The sequence below is a fragment of the Carcharodon carcharias genome, chromosome 10, assembly GCF_017639515.1.
Source record: "Carcharodon carcharias isolate sCarCar2 chromosome 10, sCarCar2.pri, whole genome shotgun sequence".
In the NCBI taxonomy this organism is placed as follows: domain Eukaryota; kingdom Metazoa; phylum Chordata; class Chondrichthyes; order Lamniformes; family Lamnidae; genus Carcharodon; species Carcharodon carcharias.
In genome coordinates, this window is record NC_054476.1 from 108,932,136 (window position 1) to 108,956,400 (window position 24,265).

The 24,265-nt window shown below is 41.6% G+C and overlaps 1 protein-coding gene across 7 annotated transcripts in view; it reads left to right on the forward strand.

Moving 5' to 3' along the window:
• LOC121282775 (protein CASP-like) overlaps positions 1-24,265 on the forward strand; it is a 698,867-nt gene that overhangs the window by 293,906 nt on the left and 380,696 nt on the right. For all 7 annotated transcript variants that reach the window (XM_041196552.1, XM_041196551.1, XM_041196546.1 and 4 more), the window contains exons 5-7: positions 6,865-7,002; positions 20,734-20,857; positions 23,405-23,481. In XM_041196552.1, coding sequence (XP_041052486.1) covers positions 6,865-7,002; positions 20,734-20,857; positions 23,405-23,481 — 339 coding nt within the window. The remainder of the gene's footprint in view (positions 1-6,864; positions 7,003-20,733; positions 20,858-23,404; positions 23,482-24,265) is intronic.

A 24,265-nucleotide genomic window follows, 5' to 3' on the forward strand; every position in this document is an offset into this window, starting at 1 on the left:
ATCCCTTCAGGAAAGTTGCACCTCTGATTACACTCTCCTTTTATCAAGAATGCAGCTGCACGTAAACAGTATCTGCATGGATGTCATGAAAATTGTAACATCCATTGAAACATGAAGACTAGATGAAAAATTTCTTTCATGCTCAGCTTCCTCAGGATGTGTTTCTGATCCTATAGAAGCTAATCTTTTAATGTTGCCAGGGAATTTCTGTAATTGCACCACACAATTAAATATGTCTCCAGCAGGATCTTTTTGGTGGTTCTCCAATGACTTAGAAAAGGATCAAAACTGATTTGCAAGCGTGTATGGATTGACAGGGATGGTGGTGGCCTTTCAACATTTCAGGCCACTGCATTCAAACAACCTGAGTGCCTTGGATGACAAATGCTTTTGTTACTAGCATAACAACATAAGAAATAAGAGCAGAAGTAAGCCATATAGCCCTCAGGTCTGCTCTGCCATTCAATAAGATAATGGGTGGTTTTCCACCTCAGGTACTTTCCTGCACTGTCCCCATAACCCCTTTGACTCTTTGAGTAAGATACACTCCTCCCACAACACCAGCAACACGGTTAAGCCTGTGTCAGCAATGACTCAGTTACTCTGAGTGACAAGGTTTTGTGTTCAAGTCCCACTCCAGGCCTTCAGCACAAAAATTAGGGCTGAAACTTCAGTGTCACACTGAGGAAGTACTGCACTATCAGTGGTGCGATCTTTCGGATGTGACGATAAGACAAGGTACCTTCTGCCCTCATGAGACGTAAGAGATACCATGGCACTAGCTTGGAGAAGAGCAGAGAGTTATCCCTGGTGTCCTGGCCAACATTTATTTCTTAACTAGCATCACAAAAGGAGATTATCTGGATATTGTCACGGAGCATTTTCTGGGAACTTCCTGTGCACATGTTGGCTGCCACGTTTTCCTGCATTTTAACAGTGACTACAAGATGTCTGAAAGTCATAAAGTGGAAGTCTGTCTTTTCCTGGCTTAACAAAGTAAATACAAATGACCTTTAACAAATAATTCTTATTAATGCAGCTCCTCCTGACCGTATACAATCATTGATCTAGAAATGCACCATCAATGTGCATTGCCTTTTCCCCATTTGTCTTCTAATTAGAATCTTAAAACTGAACATTCATCCTTGTCTGTTGCACTTATAGATTGTTATCAAGTCCCCACTTTGCTCCTTAAACGCAATAGTAATCTGAAACACGTACATGCAAATCTTGTTAAAAGCTTCTGTCTATCTGTCCTAACTGTTACGTATCAACAAGTTACCTTGTAATTCCTATCACTAAAAATTGCTTCTGGGTTTTCACAGTAATTTCAAATGCATCTTGACTTCTTGTTCCCATACTCACTCACTCTCTTGGATTGAGCGCAGGTCAACGTGGCTTTTGGCATCAGACAGTGTGGCAAGTGTGCAGATGACTTCCTCACTCATCCCTTCTCCCCCACTGGAGCAGATGTTGGTAATGGCCAACACAGTTGCTTTGATCAAGATCAAATTTTGATCCAGGTGAATTATGGCACTGTCATGTTTTGTTTTTTCTGAAATTTTTAAATTTAAGTATAGGGGAGGTGATGACATTGTGGTATTGTCCCTGGACTAGTAATCCAAAGACCCAGGGGAATGCTCTGGGGGCCCGGGTTTGAATTGCACCAAGGCAGGTGGTGGAATTTTAATTTTAATGACCATGAAACCATTGTTGTAAAAAACCCATCTGTGTCATTAATGCCCTTTAGCGACAGCCAAATCAGGGTGAATGGGAGCAATAGCGGAACCATTATCTTGTTTCCATGGATTATGGAATGTCCCTTCCTGTCAGAACAAGCAAAGAAGTAAGTATGTATGTGTACAATGTCGTTATCAGGTTCAGGTTGCAAGTTTGAGTCAATGCTCTTAGAAATAAAGTTTCCAGGCCACTCACAGGAGAGTCGGGCTCTAAAGGGAAATGATAGAGCCAATTAAATATGAATAAATGTACTCAATGAGAACTTTGCTGTGGTTCTTTAAAGAATGTGATAGATGATAAAATCAAGGTAGACATTATTGCAGGTTGCATGGCATCATTAACTGTAAGTTGGTTAACAAGCAAACAGCATGTAGTATTTAACGTGTGTGTTTTGGACTGGGGAACAATGAATAGCAGTCCCCCCCCCAGCAAGTTCCCCCAGAGCTTGGCTGCAGGAGGTTCAAAATCCAAATTGACATTTAATACAAAAATATGTAGCATAGTTAAATGTGAAGTGATATTTAAGCACCTCCAAGAAGACAGAGACTAGCTTGTAGATTGGCAGATAGACATTGGATGAAAGTAATAGTGGAGAAATCTGACGTGATAGATATTTGGAAGATAATGAGAGGAAATAAAAGATAAATAAAACGTTAAAAGGAGTTGAGCAGAGAGATTTAAAGCTGCAGAAACACAAATATTAAAAAGTGGGATGAGAAGTTAATTAACCTTTTTTTTTAAATGGTAGTCTTCCAGGTTTAATAAGTAAGGGCATAAACCTGTGCAAATCATTGGAGTCATTGGAACATAGCCCCCTGCAAGCTCCTTTCCAAGTCACACACCATCCTGCCTTGGAATTATATTACTGTCGCTGGGTCAAATTCCTGGAATACCCTCCTTAACAGCACTGTGGGTGTACCTACACCACACAGACAGCACCAGTTCAAAAAAATTAAGAGTATGAGAGTAAGCTTGCGGGGAACATAAAAACTGACTGTAAAAGTTACTATAGGTATGTGAAGAGAAAAAGATTGGTGAAGACAAATGTAGGTTCCTTACAATCAGAAACAGGGGAATTTATAATGGGGTACAAAGAAATGGCTGACCAGCTAAATACATACTTTGGTTCTGTCTTCACAAAGGAGGACACAAATAACATACTAGAAATGTTGGGGAACACAGGGTTTAGTGAGAGGGAGGAACTGAAAGAAATCAGTATTAGTAGGGAAATGGTGTTGGAGAAATTGATGGGATTGAAGGCCGTTAAATCCCCAGGGCCTGATAATCTAAGAGTACTTAAAGAAGCGGCCCTAGAAATAGTGGATGCATTGGTGGCCATCTTCTGAGATTCTATAGACTCTGGAGCAGTTCCTACATATTGGAGGGTTGCTAATGTAATCACACTATTTAAGAAGGGAGGTAGAGAGAAAGCAGGGAATTATAGACCAGTCAGCCTGACGTCGGTAGTGGGGAAAATTCTAGAGTTCATTATAAAAAATTTAATAGCTGAGCACTTGGAACACAGTGGCAGAATCGGACAGAGTCAGCATGGATTTATGAAAGGGAAATCATGCTTGACAAATCTACTGGAGTTTTTTGAGACTGTAACCAGCAGATGAGGGGGAGCCAGTGGATGTGGTTTATTTGGACTTTCAGAAGGCTTTCGACAAAGTCCCACATAAGAGATTGGCGTGTAAAATTAAAGCACATGGGATTGGGGTAGTGTATTGAGATGGATAGAAAACTGGTTGGCAAACAGGAAACAAAGAGTAGGAATAAATGAGTCTTTTTCTGAATGGCAGGCAGTGACTAGTGGGCTACTGCAGGGGTCGGTGCTGGGACCTCAGCTATTCACAATATATATATTAATGATTTAAATGAGGAAACTAAATGTAATATCTCCAAATTTGCAGATGACACAAAGCTGGGTGGGAGAGTGAGCTGTGAGAAGGATGCAGAGATTTGGATAAGCTGAGTGAATGGGCAAATGCATGGCAGATGCAGTATAATGTGGATAAATGTGGGGTTATCCACTTTGGTAGCCAGATTATTATCTGAATGACTATAAATTGAGAGAGGGGAATATGCAACGAGACCTGGGTATCCTTGTACACCAGTCGTTGAAGGTAAGCATGCAGGTGCAGCAGGCGGTCAAGTAGGCAAAAGGTTTGTTGGCCTTCATAGCGAGAGGATTCGAGTACAGGAGCAGGGATGACTTGCTGCAGTTATACAGGGCCTTGGTGAGACCACACTTGGAATATTGTGTGCAGTTTTGGTCTCCTTATCTGAGGAAGGATGTTCTTACAATAGAGGGAGTGCAGCGAAGATTTACCAGATTGATTCCTGGGATGGCAGGACTGACATATGAGGAGAGATTGAGTCGGTTAGGATTGTATTCACTGTAGTTCAGAAGAATGAGGGGAATCTCATAGAAACCTATAAAATTCTAACAGGATTAGACAGGGTAGATGCAGGAAGGATGTTCCCGATGGTGGGGGAGTCCAGAACCAGGGTTACAGTCTGAGGATACAGGGTAGACCATTCAGAACTGAGATGAGGAGAAATTTCTTCACTCAGAGTGGTGAGCCTGTGGAATTCCCTACCAGAGAAAGTAGTTGAGGTCAAAACATTATGTTTTCAAGAAGGAGTTAGATATAGCTTTTGGGGCAAAAGGGATCAAAGGATATGGGGAGAAAGTGGGAGCAGGCTATTGAGTTGGATGATCAGCCATGATCATGATGGGTGGTGGAGCAGGCTCGAGGGGCTGAGTGGCTTACTCTTGATCCTATTTTCTATGTAAAAAGACAGTTCACCATCATCACCACCTTCTTGAGGTTAATTGGGGATGGGCAATAAATGCTGGCCTTACCAGTGACTTTCACATCCCAGGAAAGAATAAAAACAGAAGCTGCAGTTAAAATACTGCGTCCATATTTATGCTTTGCTTGGTCAAAGATATCACGGCCATGGAGTGGATGCAGAAGCGATGAAAGAAGAGATATTGAAGTAATTGGGCACGATTGCCTTTTCATTTTGTTAACCCAGTTTTGAGTTAGCAACTGTTTAGGAATTTTAAAATCTAGGTTATGGAAGTCATCTTAAATTATCCTGTTTTTATAAAGATTCAGCAGATTTAACAGTCAACAGACAACTTCTAATAGGGTTACTGATGGGATATAATTTGACATTAGGGATATGTATTTTAAATGAAAAAAACTGAGGTTAAGACAAATAGGCTTTTCTGTGAAGAATGTTGGGCAGGCTTTTGCAGTCAGTGGTGGAGCAGCAGCACTCACCTCTGAACTTGAAGCAAGTTATTTACAAAGATCTAGCGATCTTTGTGGGATTTCCACTTTCCTGACAGTAATTTAAATCTGGCGCCAAGTTAGGATCTGCAGGCGTCCAGCAGCAGTGATATCAGCAAATAGGATAAGCAATCAGTCACATTGAAATATTCTCACAGAAGACAAATTAGGAAGAAGTAGGAACTGATTATCCTTAGCTTTTAATTTCGATTTCCAGATAGCTAAATAAATGGCTATGATTGGATTAAGCTAAAATATCATAAACTTAATTTTTTTAAAAAATGTGACTTTTAAAAATCATATGAGAGAAATTTGATATACCACAAATATGAAATTATTCTTTCAGGTCCAGTGAAGCCGTTTAGCAGAAATTTTGAATTCAGTACACCATTAAAACCACAGTTCACCTCACTTAATGAAGTACAACCTTAAAGGGTTTTCCAGTCAAACTTAACAGCGTAAAAGTAGAAAGTTTTGTTAATTCACTGATTGCTGCACTCTGGGGGGGACCTTCGCAGTGCTCCTTCTGGAGGAACGTAGAATCACTGACAGCAACTTCTGGATTTCCATGTTATTCTGCACATGTACGGATTCCAGAAGATACTATCAATTTCAGTGGGGTAAGGACAGTGAACAATGACAGTTTCGCCATAATTGCCACCACAGAATCCGAGCCATTATTACAGACTGAAAATAATGTCATTTAATTTTTCAGGGAAGTCTTTTTTTCCATGAATATGTTATTGGTCAAAAGAAAAACTAAGCTGAGCTCTCAATAAGTTTAGTATTTGAATTCTGATGTGATGTTGTATGATTACATAACATTGCATAAGGCATGTTCTCCATGAACTATTCTTGGTTTTATTACTGTTGAAGCTTGATTACTTCAGGATGTTGAAATTTAAAAGTTAAGAATTTGCTATTCTGATATGTCAGGATTGGTATCTCATGATGGCACATCAGAAAGTGTTTGATACAGATTGTATCAAACATCCAAGCTGCTTCTAACCAATAGTTCACCTCTGAAGCAGTGACCGAAAGAGAGTTAATATACAGTGATGAAAGGTCATGACTCGAAGCGTTAACACTGCCAGATTTGTTGAATGTTTCTAACATTTTCTGTTTTTATTTCTGATTTCCAGTATACTCAGGATGATGGTTTTGAAGCAAATATACACATGTACTTTAACAATAGTTTAAATTCTGTGATCAAACTTCCCAGAGCAGCCATAATGGGCACTGTGTAAATCACAAAAGCCAAGTTGCCTTCATTGCAGTACTTTCCCACTGATAGTGAGCACACCAGGGTTCCTTTTTGTAAAAGATTGTAATCTAAACTCATTAAAAATTATAAACTCAGTTATAGGTTGTGGGTTCTAATCACATTTAATGTGCATGCTAGTCTTAAAGTTGCAAAATTCACAGTAACCAAGAAAAAAATCCAATTATTAACGTACCTTCAGCAGCAGTAGAGCATCACAAGGGGTCCTTTTTTAAATTTCTTCACCTCTTGGTAACTGAGATTTGAAAAATGCATCTACTTTGCGCTCCAATTACTAATGTGCTCCTACTCAAGTTATGAGCAAAAGCTTCCTTTAGTACAGGGGAGAAGGTCAGGATTGCTCCATTAGTCAATGATGAAGTTCCATCAATTAATTAAAGTTGTGTAAGGCTATTTCTGATGCCTGTTGCTGCTCTGGGAAATCAGACCGCAGAATCATAAATATTGTTAAGGAAAATATCTGTACATTTACTGTCTTCTGTTTTCTTGCCTAGAGGATTAACTCTGCTGATTTACCCTTATGTTATTGGTTTGCAGATCCTGTTCCAGCATTAGATCTAGGACAACAACTCCAGCTCAAAGTCCAGCGTATGCATGATATAGAAACAGAGAATCAGAAACTGCGGGAAACACTTGAGGAATACAACAAGGAGTTTGCAGAAGTCAAGAATCAGGGTAAGTACTAGAAAATTCCACTTTGTGTTAAATCTATAAATAGTGACAGTTTCAAGGCTTTATGATGTTATCACTACCTCAATAATGTGGTTTAGATTATTGTCACAATGTGTAAACTATTTGTACTCTACCTGTGGTTCATAATCTACGTCCAGGTCTTCAGGGTCTAGAACATGTCTCTTTTCACACAATTGTTAATGTTCAGGCCATGACTCCCAATTTATACACTTACAGAACAGAAGGAATATTAATGCAAAGCAAAAACACTTCAGAGCAATGTTGTGATTATGTATGAATGACCCTTCTCGAATAGAAACTTGCAGAGAAAAACAAAACGCTGATAGTTGCACCTTAGACTTGCAAAAACCATTGGACAAAGTTCCAATCCAAGGGCTACTAGTTATGTTGAAAGCAGTAAGGATTCAGATTAAATATTGGCAGTGGATAAGTAACTGGGTTAGATAATTTTAAAAACAAAAAAACTGCGGATGCTGGAAATCCAAAACAAAAACAGAATTACCTGGAAAAACTCAGCAGGTCTGGCAGCATCGGCGGAGAAGAAAAGAGTTGACGTTTCGAGTCCTCATGACCCTTCGACAGAACTTGAGTTCGAGTCCAAGAAAAAGTTGAAATATAAGCTGGTTTAAGGTGTGTGGGGGGGTGCGGAGAGAGAGAGAGAGAGAGAGAGAGAAGTGGAGGGGGTGGTGTGGTTGTAGGGACAAACAAGCAGTGATAGAAGCAGATCATCAAAAGGTGTCAACAACAATAGAACAAAAGAACACATAGGTGTTAAAGTTGGTGATATTATCTAAACGAATGTGCTAATTAAGAATGGATGGTAGGGCACTCAAGGTATAGCTCTAGTGGGGGTGGGAAGAGCATAGAAGATTTTAAAATATTTAAAAATAATGGAAATAGGTGGGAAAAGAAAAATCTATATAATTTATTGGATAAAAAAGGGGGAAAGAAGGGGGAAACAGAAAGGGGGTGGGGATGGAGGAGGGAGCTCACGACCTAAAGTTGTTGAATTCAATATTCAGTCCGGAAGGCTGTAAAGTGCCTAGTCGGAAGATGAGGTGTTGTTCCTCCAGTTTGCGTTGGGCTTCACTGGAACAATGCAGCAAGCCAAGGACAGACATGTGGGCAAGAGAGCAGGGTGGAGTGTTAAAATGGCAAGCGACAGGGAGGTTTGGGTCATTCTTGCGGACAGACCGCAGGTGTTCTGCAAAGCGGTCGCCCAGTTTACGTTTGGTCTCTCCAATGTAGAGGAGACCACATTGGGAGCAACGAATGCAGTAGACTAAGTTGGGGGAAATGCAAGTGAAATGCTGCTTCACTTGAAAGGAGTGTTTGGGTCCTTGGACGGTGAGGAGAGAGGAAGTGAAGGGGCAGGTGTTGCATCTTTTGTGTGGGCATGGGGTGGTGCCATAGGAGGGGGTTGAGGAGTAGGGGGTGATGGAGGAGTGGACCAGGGTGTCCCGGAGGGAACGATCCCTACGGAATGCCGATAGGGGGGGTGAAGGGAAGATGTGTTTGGTGGTGGCATCATGCTGGAGTTGGCGGAAATGGCGGAGGATGATCCTTTGAATGCGGAGGCTGGTGGGGTGATAAGTGAGGACAAGGGGGACCCTATCATGTTTCTGGGAGGGAGGAGAAGGCGTGAGAGCGGATGCGCGGGAGATGGGCCGGACACGGTTGAGGGCCCTGTCAACGACCGTGGGTGGAAAACCTCGGTTAAGGAAGAAGGAGGACATGTCAGAGGAACTGTTTTTGAAGGTAGCATCATCGGAACAGATGCGACGGAGGCGAAGGAACTGAGAGAATGGGATGGAGTCCTTACAGGAAGCGGGGTGTGAGGAGCTGTAGTCGAGGTAGCTGTGGGAGTCGGTGGGTTTGTAATGGATATTGGTGGACAGTCTATCACCAGAGATTGAGACAGAGAGGTCAAGGAAGGGAAGGGAAGTGTCAGAGATGGACCACGTGAAAATGATGGAGGGGTGGAGATTGGAAGCAAAATTAATAAATTTTTCCAAGTCCCGACGAGAGCATGAAGCAGCACCGAAGTAATCATCGACGTACCGGAGAAAGAGTTGTGGAAGGGGGCCGGAGTAGGACTGGAACAAGGAATATTCCACATACCCCATAAAGAGACAGGCATAGCTGGGGCCCATGCGGGTACCCATAGCCACTTGTTCTCACGCTGAACAATTTCTCCTTCAACTTCTCTCACTTCCTCCAAATAAAAGGTGTGGCTATGGGTACCCGCATGCTTCCAATCTCCACCCCTCTATCATTTTCACGTGGTCCATCTCTGACACTTCCCTTCCCTTCCTTGACCTCTCTGTCTCAATCTCTGGTGATAGACCGTCCACCAATATCCATTACAAACCTACTGACTCCCATAGCTACCTCGACTACAGCTCCTCACACCCCGCTTCCTATAAGGACTCCATCCCATTCTCTCAGTTCCTTCGCCTCCGTCGCATCTGTTCCGATGATGCTACCTTCAAAAACAGTTCCTCTGACATGTCCTCCTTCTTCCTTAACCGAGGTTTTCCACCCACGGTCGTTGACAGGGCCCTCAACCGTGTCCGGCCCATCTCCCGCGCATCCGCTCTCACGCCTTCTCCTCTCTCCCAGAAACATGATAGGGTCCCCCTTGTGCTCACTTATCACCCCACCAGCCTCCGCATTCAAAGGATCATCCTCCGCCATTTCCGCCAACTCCAGCATGATGCCACCACCAAACACATCTTCCCTTCACCCCCCCCTATCGGCATTCCGTAGGGACCGCTCCCTCCGGTACACCCTGGTCCACTCCTCCATCACCCCCTACTCCTCAACCCCCTCCTATGGCACCACCCCATGCCCACGCAAAAGATGCAACACCTGCCCCTTCACTTCCTCTTCCTCTCTCCTCACCGTCCAAGGGCCCAAACACTCCTTTCAAGTGAAGCAGCATTTCACTTGCATTTCCCCCAACTTAGTCTACTGCATTCGTTGCTCCCAATGTGGTCTCCTCTACATTGGAGAGACCAAACGTAAACTGGGCGACCGCTTTGCAGAACACCTGCGGTCTGTCCGCAAGAATGACCCAAACCTCCCTGTCGCTTGCCATTTTAACACTCCACCCTGCTCTTTTGCCCACATGTTTGTCCTTGGCTTGCTGCATTGTTCCAGTGAAGCCCAACGCAAACTGGAGGAACAACACCTCATCTTCCGACTAGGCACTTTACAGCCTTCCGGACTGAATATTGAATTCAACAACTTTAGGTCGTGAGCTCCCTCCCCCATCCCCACCCCCTTTCTGTTTCCCCCTTCCTTTTTTTTCCAATAAATTATATAGATTTTTCTTTTCCCACCTATTTCCATTATTTTTAAATATTTTAAAATCTTCTATGCTCTCCCCACCCCCACTAGAGCTATACCTTGAGTGCCCTACCATCCATTCTTAATTAGCACATTCGTTTAGATAATATCACCAACTTTAACACCTATGTGTTCTTTTGTTCTATTGTTGTTGACATCTTTTGATGATCTGCTTCTATCACTGCTTGTTTGTCCCTACAACCACACCCCCCCACTTCTCTCTCTCTTTCTCTCTCTCTCCGCCTCCCCCACACACCTTAAACCAGCTTATATTTCAACTCTTTCTTGGACTCGAACTCAAGTTCTGTCGAAGGGTCATGAGGACTCGAAACGTCAACTCTTTTCTTCTCCGCCAATGCTGCCAGACCTGCTGAGTTTTTCCAGGTAATTCTGTTTAGATAAGTTTTGTTGGGTTGCGGAGGAAGTATGGAGTGAGGTGGCCCATGTAACTTCTAAATAATTTAATATAAAACACTTGCACATGGAAAGGCAAGATGGTCTTTATATGTACTCCATGAACGGTGTTGAAAAAGTTAAGGAAATTAAGAGAGGCTTAGTAAGTGCCAAGCCCAAGAACGCAGAACAACAATTAACATAGACAAATAATGATTAAACTATACTGTGGACCTGCCTGACCTTGAGCACTATGTCCAGTTCTGGTCACCAAAGGAAGTATTCAAGAGCTACAGGCTTTGTTCCCCAGGGTCTGAGGTGTGAGGGAAGAACAAAGAAATCTGAGATTTTCAGTCTATAAAGGAGGCATCTGAGCATCTTAAGGGGGGAGACAGTTAAGAGAATGGAAAAGATAAATCCATATTATTACTTTAAATTAAATTGTGATATTAGACAAAGGGACCTAGGTTGAAACAAGTTAAAATGTATGATAATTGTTAATACGAAGTTCTTCGCTGCACAATATATGGATAGAGTTCTATGTAGAGTAGTGGGCTGGCTAGAACCATTCGTGAAGAAATCATATGTTGATATGGGGGAACCTGTAGGGTAATCTCAGATTAACTAATTAAAATGGGCTGAATGAGCTGCCTCTAGTGTAATTAGCTGGTGAGAAAGGTATTTTCTGCCAGGTCTGGTTTGGGTTTATTACCTTTCATAGCTAAACCCTAATCTTTTGAATGCATTTCCTCATGGTCCAGCTCAGTTTTTCAGTGACCCTTGACTGAATGAAGGTTGAACATCATTGACCTAAAGCATAACTTAAGAGAGGAGAAATTTGTTTAGTTTTTTTTATTTATTCTTGGGACGTGGGTGACCCTGGCTAGGCCAACATTTATTGTCCAACCCTAATTGCCCTTTTGGGCTCTTTAGCAACAATAAACAGATTTTCCTGTTGTAGTTATGCAGCAAGGAAGTTAGCTGAGAATTGTTCATGCAGATTCTGTGAATATATCAAGGGATCCGTGTGCAGCAGAAGTATTTGTTGCTCTTAGTGCTTGGTAGCACAGCACAGAGTAGGTTGTCACTGTTTTATTATCTTTAGGTCATGCAGGAAGTAAGGAAAATTTTTTTTGTGTGTGTGTTTAGTCTTCTAAATATAAGCAACTATCAATGGCAGTAAAATTAGCACTTAATTCTCACCAAACTCAAATTAATTCAATCAATTTCACTCAATAATAATTCTCCATGATTGATCCTTGAAAACAATAGTCATACTTTAAAAATTTTTTGTCATTTGCTATTGAGTTAAGAGCACAATAGTTCCCTTCTCACCGTTTGACCCAGGTATGTGTTTCAGAGCACTGCAAGCTTTTTGTACACTGGGAAGTTTTGGAAATTTGCAGATGTTCCAACTGACTGCCTGAACCAGTTATTAGTTCAATTTCAAATCCAGCCAGTTGAACTGTAAAGTTGAACTAGTGTGAATACAGTCCTGATTTTCCCTACTTCACATCCTAATTCAACTGCATTAATGCAGAAGTTATAATGTAAGTAGACTATTACGTGTTCAGTTCATGGCTTTAGGAACAAATATAACATATATATACTTTTGTTTTGGAATAAAATAATTTTCTAAAGTGGTTGTGAAAGAGAGTTGAATCCAGGGCGTGTGACAGAGCAGGTCCACAGATCTTTGAAAATGGTTGAGGCCTGTCAAAAGCTATGGTTCATTTAGAACCAAAGACCTAGGGTGGAAAAGGATTCAGGCTCTGCAAAATGTTCCAGTTATTTGTTTAAGATTAAGAAGCATGACCTCAAAGTTAATAAGATCATGTTAGCCAATGCAAGGGTATTAGATTAGGAAGATAAACGCATGGCTAGAGATATGGTATTTCAGCCATTTGATCAGAGGTGAAAAGCTACAGATTTCTCTTCTAAAGGGCAAAGTGGAGAGCAGCAGAAAGAGAGGTTCACCTAGGCATTGTTGGATGACGGATGTCACAGAACGGTTGTAGTCAAGCTACAGTGGATGTGTGAGGATGGCGCAAGACAAGATGAGCGTGACATACCATGACAGCAGATCTGGTAGGAGTAGCTACAAGCAGCAGCAGCAGCAGAGGTGTAGTATCAGGGTGAAAGGTTCAGATACCCCTACTTATTTCTGTGTCTATCCTGGAGAAAGCTCTCTCTCAATTCACTTACAACTGTACTTTCAAAATTTCCAGTGTCTAGCCTATGGTCTTTCATTCACCATGACATAACTGTAGTGCTACCCTTAATTCCACCTTTGATTCTTTTGTCTCTCTTAAAACCATTGCTCTCTCTCACCCTGGCCACTCTCCTTGGACAGCCTTTAACTCATCTCCCTTAAGTGCAAGGGATGCAGACTTGAATGTATATTTCAGATGTGCGTGCCTTCACAGTGAGGCCATCCTCTGTCATGTATGATGCTACCACCATGCTAAATGGGATAGATTCAGAACAGATCTAGCAGCTTGAAACTGGGCATCCACGAAGTGCTGTGGACCATTTGCAGCAGCAGAATTGTATACAGCCATGATCTGTAACCTCATCGCCTAGCATATCCCTCATTCTACAATTAACATCAAGCCAAGGGACCAATCATGGTTCAATGAGGAGGGTGGGAGAGCATGCCAGGAATAGCACCATGCATACCTGAAAATGAGATGTCAACCTGATGAAGCTGCAATCCAGAACTAGGCGCATGTCAAATAGCAGAAGCAGCATGCAATAGACAGAGCCAAGTGATCCCAAAACCAATGGATTGGATCAAAGCTCCACAGTCCTGCCACATCCAGATGTGAATGGCAGTGGATAATTAATGACTAACTGGAGGATGCGGCTCCCCAATCCCCAATGATGGCAGGGCCCAGCACATCAGTGTAAATGACAAGACTTAAACATTACCAACTATCTTCAGCTGGCAGTGTCGCATGGATGATCCATCTTGGCAACCTCCTGAGTTCTCCAGCACTCCGCGTAACGTCAGGAAATGGCTGACGGCACTAGAGACAGCAAAGGCTAAGGGCTCTGACAAAATCCTGATGGTGCCTTTGAAGACTGGTGCCCCAGAACTGGCTGCATAACTAAAGTATAACTAAAGCACTCTGTGTTCTGGACAATGTGAAAAATTTCCCAGGTTTATCCTGTCCACAAAGAGTAGGACAACTCTAATCCAGCTAATTACCACCCCATTACTTGACTTTCAATCATCAGCAAGTCGTTGGCAGTGCTCCCAAGTAGCACTTACACAGCAATAACCTACTCATCAATGCTTAGTTTGGATTCTGCCAGGACCACTCAGTTCCAGACTTCATTATAATCTTGGTCCAAACCTGGACAAAGGGGCTGATGTCTCGGGGTTAGGTGAGAGTGACTGCCCTTGACATCAGGAGCCCTAGCAAAACTGAAGTTGATGGGAACCAGGGTACGGTGGGGGAAACACTCCACTATTTGGAGTCATACCGAGCACAAAGGAAGATGCCCTGAGCAACCCTTGCAGCGATGCCCTGAGCTTGAGATGTTTGGCCACCAATGCCAGTTTCTGGTCAATGGTAACCCCCAGGATGTTGACAGTGGGGAACTTAGCGATGGTAATGCCACTAAATGTCAAGGGGAAATGGCTAGATTCCCTCTTATTGGAAATAGGCACTAGGTCTAATCATCTTCATCTGAGTCATCAATGACCTTCTCTCCATCATAAATTCAGAAGTGGGGATGTTTCTTGATGATTGCTTAGTGTTCAGTTCCATTTACAACTCCTCGGGTATTGAAACCATCTGTGCCTGCATGCAGCAAGACCTGGACAACATTCAGGCTTCGGCTGATAAGTACTAATTAACATTCGTCCCAAACAAGTACCAGGCCTATTTTCAGTAAGAGGGAATCTAACCATATCCCCATGACACTTAGTGGCATTACCATTGCTGAATTCCCCACTGTCAACATTCTGTGGGTTACCATTGACCAGAAACTGAACTGGAGCAGTCATATCAATACTGTGACTACAAGAGGTTTGGAATTTTGCAGTGAGTAACTTATCTCCCGATTCCCCAAAGCTTCTGATACGGTAATGTATCCATTCATGGATAAGATGGTAATAAAGCTTGACATATTTAAGATAACCACAAAATCATTCAATTAAAGAGATTAGAAAATATGCCTTTACACAGGGTGATTGCAACATAGAATTCTCTGCTACAAATTGTTGTTGAAACAGAGGTGCTTAAGTATTTTCAAAAAGAACTTAAGTATTTCATGAATAAAGTAAACCATTACAGGACTAGCAAAGATCCACAAAACATTTCCAATGAAATTGATCTCTTTGCTGCAACAGTACTTCTTTAAATCCCCATCTCATGCCATTTCATCCTTCCTTTGCGATCCCTTGTGCCATTCCCACCCCATTCCTCCCATTGCTTCCCCCCTATGCTGCCCCCCTCCCCATGGCAGCATGCGCTATGTGAGTCCCCCATGTCATTTCCAAGAATCATGCCATCAGCCCACCCCCCCTCCACAATCCCTCCATGCAGACTGATGTTGGATTCGCCTTACTTTTGTTGTTCTTTTTCTCTATCAACCACCCACCTCAACCAGCCGCCACTCATGTCACCAACCACCGCTCGCATGCCATTTCCTAGCCCACAATCCCTCCAACCTGGATAACTTTATTGTTGGGCTTCCTCTATCATCTGCTGTTCATTTTCTCCACTGAAACCCCCATGCCACCGCCACGCTCCAGTTCTCTGTATGCAGCAGGCTGCACCCACCAAATCAACCTAGAGATTACTCAGGACAGTGTGCAAAGACAAAACTGCATATTATTATTATTATTGGTAGCGGAGTAGGGATGCTAGGATTAGATTAAATAACTTTTGTGCAAAGAAACCAGCATAGATTTCATGCACTAAATGGTCTGTTTATGTGCAGTAACATTCTAAGATTTTATTCTACAGAAGTAATTTACTGTTGTAAATACTGACTGGTCATTGAAAGATAGCTGTTAGTATAACACAGTCTGCTGGTGCAAACTTAGCCTCTTTTAGATTTTGTTTATGATTGATTTGTTAAATATAGGTGTAGTTGCAACCAGTACATTTAGAATAACAGTTAACTTATTATACAGCTAGTGATATGAAGTACATATGCAGAATTGGAACTCCCCTTTCAGTTAATTTGATAAATTGTGAAATCTTTTTATATATTTGTTGCTTCTTTGTAAAGAAACATTTTTCTGGTACATGCAGCACCCTGTTGCATGCTCAGAGTGAAAATGATGATGATATTTTATTTTTCTACCTGTTAATGTACATTTATAAAAGTAGCTCAGAACTTCTCCAAAAATTGGAATATTTAGCCAGCTGTGATTTTAATTCATTTGGGTCCCAGAAGTCATTACTAGCTCTTTACCAAACAAAATCTGTCATTCTGCAAAGGCATAATACAACAAGTACAACAGAAAATCTGAGCCATAAACAGAGAATGCAGGGAATACTCTATAGGTCTGGCAGCATCCCTGGAGAGAGAAACAGAGTTAATATTTCAGGTCTGTGACCTTTGATTAGAACTAGAAAAAAAGATAGAGATGTACATTTTCAAGTGAGACTGGGAAAGGAGAGTTGAGAGAAAGGTGCCAGGTTTGATCACAGGGTTAGTTGGGGTACCGACTGAACACTATAATTTGTGAGTGCTGCTGTGTTAAGAGAGGGAAATACACCTAGATACTAGTAGTAAAGGTGCGCAGACATCAGATACAAACAGAATTGGATGTCATGCTTACAGAAGTCAAATAGTCTTCCAGGCCTCACAGATAAAGAAAGAAAGACTTGCATTCAGGGAGGGGGGTTGGGGGGGAGTTATCTGGACACTGTGTTTCAGGAGATAGTCACACCCCTTAGACTAATACATCAAATTTGGACCCTGGACAGGGACAGGAGGGTGTGACTGCGAGTGAGGCAGGTATTGGGATAGGGAATTTAGCTTTGGAGGAGTCTCCGCCAGTGCCCTTGTCCAATAGGTATGAGGTTCTTGCTCCTGGTGTGGATGAAGGCACAGACTGTAGAGCGGATGAGTGAACTGACCACAGCACATGGTACAGAATGCCATTCGAGTGGGGGGGGAAAAGAGAAATGTAGTAGGAAGAGAGGATAGTATAATTAGGGGAATAGATACTGTTCTCTTCAGCAAAGACATAGAGTCTGGAAGGCTGTGTTGCCTACCTAGTGCCAAGGTTAAGGACATCTCTGGGCTGGAGAGGAACTTGAAGTGGGAGGGGAAGGATCCAGTTGTCGTGGTCCACATAGGTACCGACGACATAGGTTGGACTAGGAAAGAGGTTCTGCTGAGGGACTATGAGCTGCTTGGGGCTAAATTAAAAAGCAGACCACAAAGGTAATAATCTCCGGATTACCACCTGAGTGATGTGCAAACTGGCGTAAGTTAAATAAGGTTAGATAGGTAAATGCGTGGCTCAGAGATTGGTGTGGGAGAAATGGGTTCTGATTCATGGGGCACTGGCACCAGTGCAGGGGAAGGAAAGAGCTGTTCCGTTGGGACAGGCTTCATTTGAACCATGCTGGGACCAGTGTCCTGGTGAATTGTATAACTAGGGTTGTAGATAGGACTTTAAACTAATTAGTTGGGGGGAGGGTTCAATGAACAAAGAACAAAGAAAAGTACAGCACAGGAACAGGCCCTTCAGCCCTCCAAGCCTGCGCCGATAATGTTGCCCGTCAACAAAAACATCTTGCACTTCCGGGGTTCGTATCCCTCTATTCCCATCCTATTCATGTATTTGTCAAGCTGCCTCTTAAACACCACTATCGTACCTGCTTCCACCACCTCCTCCGGCAGCGAATTCCAGACACTTACTACTCTCTGCACAAAAAACTTGCCCCGCACATCTCCTCTAAAGTTTTCTCCTCTCACCTTAAATCTATGTCCCCTAGTAATTGACTCTTCCATCCTAGGAAAAAGCTTCTGACTATCTACTCAGTCCATGCCAATCATAATTTTGTAAACTTCTATCAAGTCGCCCCTCAATCTCCGTTGCTCTAGTGAGAACAATCCGAGTTTCTCCAACCTCTCCTCATAGCTAATAACCTCCAGACCAGGTAGCATCCTGGTAAACCTCCTCTGCACCCTCTCCAATGCCTCCATATCCTTCTGGTAATGTGGCGACCAGAATTGCACACAATATTCCAAGTGTGGCCTAACTAAGGTTCTATCCAGCTGCAGCATGACTTCCCAGCTTTTATACTCAGTACCCCTGCCGATGAAGGCAAGCATGCCATATGCCTTCCTGACTACCTTATCCACCTGTGTTGCCACTTTCAGTGACCTGTGGACCTGTACACCCAGATCCCTCTGCCCGTCGATGCACTTAAGGGTTCTGCCATTTACTGTGTAATTCCTGCCTGTATTAGACCTTTGAAAATGCATTACCTCGCATTTGTCCGGATTAAACTTCATCTGCCCAAGTCTCCAACCAATTTATATCCTGTTGTATCCTTTGACAGTCCTCTTTACTATCTGGAACTCCTCCAACCTTAGTGTCATCTGTAAACTTACTAATTAGCCCAGTTACATTTTCCTCCAAATCATTCAGGTATGCTACAAACAGCAAAGGTCCCAGCACTGATCCCTGCGGAACCCAACTAGTCACAGCTCTCCATTCAAAAAATTCCACTGCTACCCTCTTTCTTCTGTGACCAAGCCAATTCTGTATCTATCTTGCCAGCTCACCTCTGATCCCGTGTGACTTTACCTTCTGTATCAGTCACCCCATGACATTCAATGGCATTACCATTGTTGAGTCCCCCACTATGATGTTCTAGGGATTACCATTGACTAGAAACTGAACTGTAAGTACTATGGCTACAAGAGCAGGTCAAAGGCTAGGAATCCTGCGGCGAGTAGCTCACCTCCTGACTCCTCAAAGCCTGTCCACCATCTACAAGGCACAGGTCAAGAATGTGATGGAATACTCTCCACTTGCCTGGATGAGTGCAGCTTCAACAAGTTTCAAGAAACTTATCACCATACAGGACAAAGCAACCCGCTTGATTTGCACCCCTTCCACAAACATTCACTCCCTCTACCACTGAACAATGTCAGCAGTATGTACCATATATAAGATGTACTGCAGAAACTCACCAATGCTCCTTAGACAGCACCTTCCAAATCCACTACTGCTACCATCTAGAAGGACAAAGGCAGCAGATAGATGGAAACACTACCATCTGGAAGTTCCCCTCCAAGCCACTCACCATCCTGATTTGGAAATATATCATCGTTCCTTCACTGTGACTAGGTCAAAATCCTGGAACTCCTTGCCTGACGACACTGTGGGTGTACCTACACCACATGAACTGCAGCAGTTCAAGAAGGCAGCTCACCACCACCTTCTCAAGGCCAATTTGGGATGGGCAATAAATGCTGGCTCAGCCAGCAATGCCCAAATCTTGTAAATGAATATAAATAAATAAACGTCCGTAACTCCCCAGTAACCATCGAAGGGTGCCAACTTGAGACGTGCTTGTACATTGAACTCTCTAATTAAGCTAGTCTCAGCAAATAACAATGATGCACATATGAATAAAGTGAAACCAATCTAATGTAAAATACTTACAAATGAAATTTAAATTTATAGAACCCCCTTACCACCTTTGTACTCTCAATAAGTCATCTGTTAATGGCAGTGGAGTTGGGCAGGAAGTTTGTGGCCGTGATGCTGAGCCTTCCTGTTTGATCAGGTGGTTTTCTCGTAGCTCACTCGTACCTGCTGCATTGTCAGCTGACGGCAGGTTTCACCATTGAAAAGGTTCCCCTGCTGTGTGATTGCACGTTTCCTGTGCCTGCCGCCAGCACTTTAAACTTTGATTGGAATCACATGAGAACTGGCAAAAAGGAAGCAAGCGAAGTAGTGCCCACTTATGGTTCCACCATCAGGAACGACACGCCATGGTTTAAACTACTTCCCTGAAGCCAGAACCTTATGACTTAGGCGAGAGTGCTACCAGCTAAGTACATGGCTGGGAATTAAATCTACTTGGGCGAGGTAGCAGAGGTGCCTGACATATGAAAAAGTATTAGAGCAAACATTCAACATATTTGAGATGGAAAGATGAGAAAGTTGATGTTTTCGGGAAAAAAATGAGATGAATGGTTCCTGGGATGAGGAACTTCAATTATCAGGATAGGCTGGAGAAGCTGGATTAAAGAAGCATGATGGGTCTAGACAGAGTAGATAGGGAAAAAACTTCCCATTGATAGAAGGTTTGAGAACCAGAGCACACTGATTTAAGGTGATTGGCAAAAGAACCAAAAGTGCCATGAGAGAACATTTTTTGCACAGTGTGCAGTCAGGAACTGGAATGCACTGCCTGAGGGTGTGACGAAGGCAGATTCATTTGTGGCTTTCCAAAGAGAATTGCATGATCACCTGAAGATAAAGCATGGTGCAGCATTATGGGGCAAGGGTGGGGAGTGGGACTTGCTGAATTGCTCTTGTAGAGAGCTACCCCAGACTTGATGGGCTGAATGACCTTCTGTTTTGTAATCATTCTTTGATACTTTTATAATTGACCATGTTGACTGACTTCCTAGACCTAAAATTCCAAGTGACTTCTGTGGTCTTTGGTGAACAGAAGCTAATTTGAGTCTAGTCAATAAAGTAATATTATATTTTGACATTGATTTTCTTTGAGTCATTTCATTGAGCCTGGAGTATCCTCTAAAGCAAAATCCATTGATCCTTCTCAACCTAAACATTTGAAGTTCAATTTAACATTTAAGGAGTAATGGGTCTCCAAAGGGACTAGTATCAATTGATTATATGTCAGGACTGTAAAGTTACAGTTTAAATCACAGCAAGCATTCAGAATACAGGAAACCTCCCTGTGTGTAACTGCACAATAGCTGTGTGAACATTTCTTGTTTCTACAGAGGTAACAATAAAAGCACTTAAAGAAAAAATCAAAGAATATGAGCAGACCTTGAGCAGCAGAGCAGAAAGCCTCGCACTTGAGAAAGAACAGAAATTACAGAATGACTTCACAGAAAAGGAAAGGTGAGTTAATGTATCTTTTTGCATTTCATTTTTTACACCGTGTTTTTTTATGTTCACTCTGTTGGAAGCAGGCATTTCAATAACAGCTTTCTGGTTGAAGAACTCATCAGATTATAAAGCTATTTCCTCCATTATTCTAGTATTATTGCTACCATTGACTGGCTGTAGGAGGGTCTGTTTCTACGCAGTAACATGAACAGAATGTTCTGTTACTAACCTATAAGATTGCCACTGAGTGGTTTGGTTAAAAACTGATAAAACATGTCAGCATGTGGATGCAACAGCTGCAAAGCTGGTTCTGAGAACTCTTCAATGGGACCTAATTCTGGGGCTCCACATGGTTGCCAAATAAGTCCCTCAATCAAAAATGCTGTCAGACTACCCCAGCTCCCAGACTTTTAACACAATTTGCTTACACTACATTTGTATTTCTTTTTGATGTCGCTTATCAAAGGGGTTGTTGATTTTTTTTGAATATGAAGACAGCATTATTTGTTTGTCATAGAAGTACTGTATTAAAGAATGGTTCTGTGATACGCTATGCGAGTATAAGGGCTGCAGATTGTGAGACCAGGTTTCACTTCCTTGATTGACATTAGTGCTTGGGCACTCAAACAACACCGGCTGTTAGTGAGAACGAATAGCACTTGAGTGTAGGTGAGATCCTCTTTGAAAGGCAGAAGGACAAAATCTGTTGGATTTCAGACTACTCTCCCAGACAGATTATCAAACATTAGTGAGATAGTCATGGTCACCTGTCACCCCCATCAGCTAGAATTCAGTCCATGGATGCTGTGTTGTGGGGCACATACAGCATTAAATAGTGTATAGATAGCATAGTGTGAGCTGGAAGTGAGGAATAATGTCACTGTACTATTCATACATTAATTGAAATAAACTTATTCTCTAATTTCTCTGGTAGTTTTTTCTTAATTGATTAGGTTATTTTGTTCACTGGCACCACAACTTGGACAATGCCATTAATTGTTCTGTGTGAATCATATTTTAGGCCTCTTGTGTGTCTATGTAGTTCTCATATTATTGAGGTTTATGGCATTGATTTGTGTTACTTGGCAAGAATTAATAAAATCAATCTATAGCTACACAACAAACATCTAAGTTAAAAATGTATCATGCGTTTTGTTTTCAAAGTTATAAACATCAGTTTTTTCATGTCAATAGATAGGCATCACCGTTTCTTGTTGCAGTTATTCCTCATCTCACTTCTAAGTGTTAACCTCAGTGGAAATTTCCATTGTTTTGGGACAAGTTATTGCTGTCAAGGCCCTATTCAGGCCAGTAGAATCAACTCTACAGCTGCATGAAATTTCTGAATCTTCAGATCCCCACAGCCTAGCCAGCATTGTAACTTTAGAGTGTTCCACTTCACAGAACAATAGGTTGTAGATTTAGTTGGGAATAGGGTGGACATGATGCAGCCACTGCGCCGTGAAAAATGGAAAAAAATTGTATCTTCGTTTTGTCCTGCCTGCAATTGTATGTATATATATTCTTGTTCAAATTTAGTGATAATTAACTGCTGTACAGTATTTGATTTTTGCCTCTTTTAGCTTTGCATCATGTTCTTTAATAAAAATATAGAAGTTACACTGGTAGGCATGTGAAAACTAGAAGCATTTGCATGCACTGTGGATCTTCTACTGCGGCTTTTGTATTCTGTTACTGCTGTAGCTTAATACAGCAGAAATAACAGCTCGCCACTTCTGTGGGTAGGAAACAGTGTGCCACTATTGGGCTCACTACTGACTAGTACTTGGCAGAATGCAAATGTAGCTTTAACTTCAAAACAACTTTAGCTAATATTAGAACACACAACAAATTAAAGAAGGGGAAAAAAAGAATAACATCCTAAAATAGTATTGTTCTATTTTCAGATAATAGTGGACCTTGTGTTCCAGTATTTTCTGTCCTCCCATATAAGTTGTATTCTTTGGCACTTCTGTTGTGTCAGAAATTGTTTTGAAAATCAGCAATAACTCCTTATAAATGAATAAAAGGAAAAACAGCAGTTGTGAGGTGAACTGCTTTATAATCTTTATAATGCGGGAGTAAGCTTTTTTGGAAGATTTTAAAGGAGCATTGCCTTCAAATTGATTGGGGAGAAATAAGATTTATAAGAACAATGCAGAATCTTTGTCATGATGACCTAGAATGAAGTACTGACGCCATTCACTGCTGGTCATGTAAACAAATTAAAAATAGTTTACTCAACCAATACTTTTGTAAAGGAACTATTTAATAGTGAGACATCAACAGGAACTTAAAAAAGAAACTGGAAATAATTACAAGTAGAACCTGTTTGAAATACAGTTATTGTTAAAAGAGGGAAAAAATAAAAAAATGAGCAGTTTATCAAATTGAAAAATCTTAACATATGAAAATATGAAAGACCAAAGCGAAGAAGTCAAAATAATAATGTAGAAAAGTCTGGATGAAGCCTTAGTCTTTCTCATATAGAAGATGTGTATGCTGCTTAAATTGCCATGATTATGGACTCTTTAACAGTTCCCTTAATTTATCTTGCAGGAAGTTGCAGGAGACTCAAACATCTTTGGCCTCCAAATTTGAGGAGGCTGATCACAAGGTTCAAGTTTTACAAACAGGTATGAGAATGATTTTGATCCTGTGGCTTCAGGGTTTCATGTGCCTCATTGTTTGACTACTATATGCACACTGATATACTAAAAGTACTGAACATATTAAAATGTTTTCAAATAAATAATAACTGTTTATATTTTGTATATATTTTAAGAGGTTAAGAAAAGTTTTAATAGAGGTATTTGCAGCATTGAGGGATTTTGATGGAATAGTTAAGGAGAAACCATTTTCACTGGCAGACAGATCAGTAACCACAGGACATAGGTTTAAGACATTTGGCAAATTGTGAGATGATAGGATAATTGGAAGATAATTATTTTATATATATGTGGTAAGTTGTTATGATCTAGCATGCACTGCCTAAATGCGTAGTGGAAGCAGATTCAAGAATAACTTTCAAAAGGGGAATTGAATTACGAACATGGAAAGGAGAAGTTTGGAGGACTATGGGAAAAGAGCAGAGGAATGGGACTAGCGCTTTCAAAGAGCTGACACAATGCACCAAGCAACCTCTTTTCGTGCTCTAATTCTAGATAAACAGAAATCATTGTGAAGGCTCGAATTTGGAATAAGCATAGAAAATGTTAGAAATACGGAGTAGGTTAGTGATTTGGGTGTAAATCTTTTAAGGAGGGCAACATTTCAGATGTTGCATTAGGTTATATTCCCAGTTCAAAAGAACATATGGAAATGTCACTTCCCTTGGGTTTCCATGTGGTAATGGTAAAATCTCTGACAGTGCAGATGACAGTTAATAGAACTTTCCGTTAATCCTACATTAGAAAAATA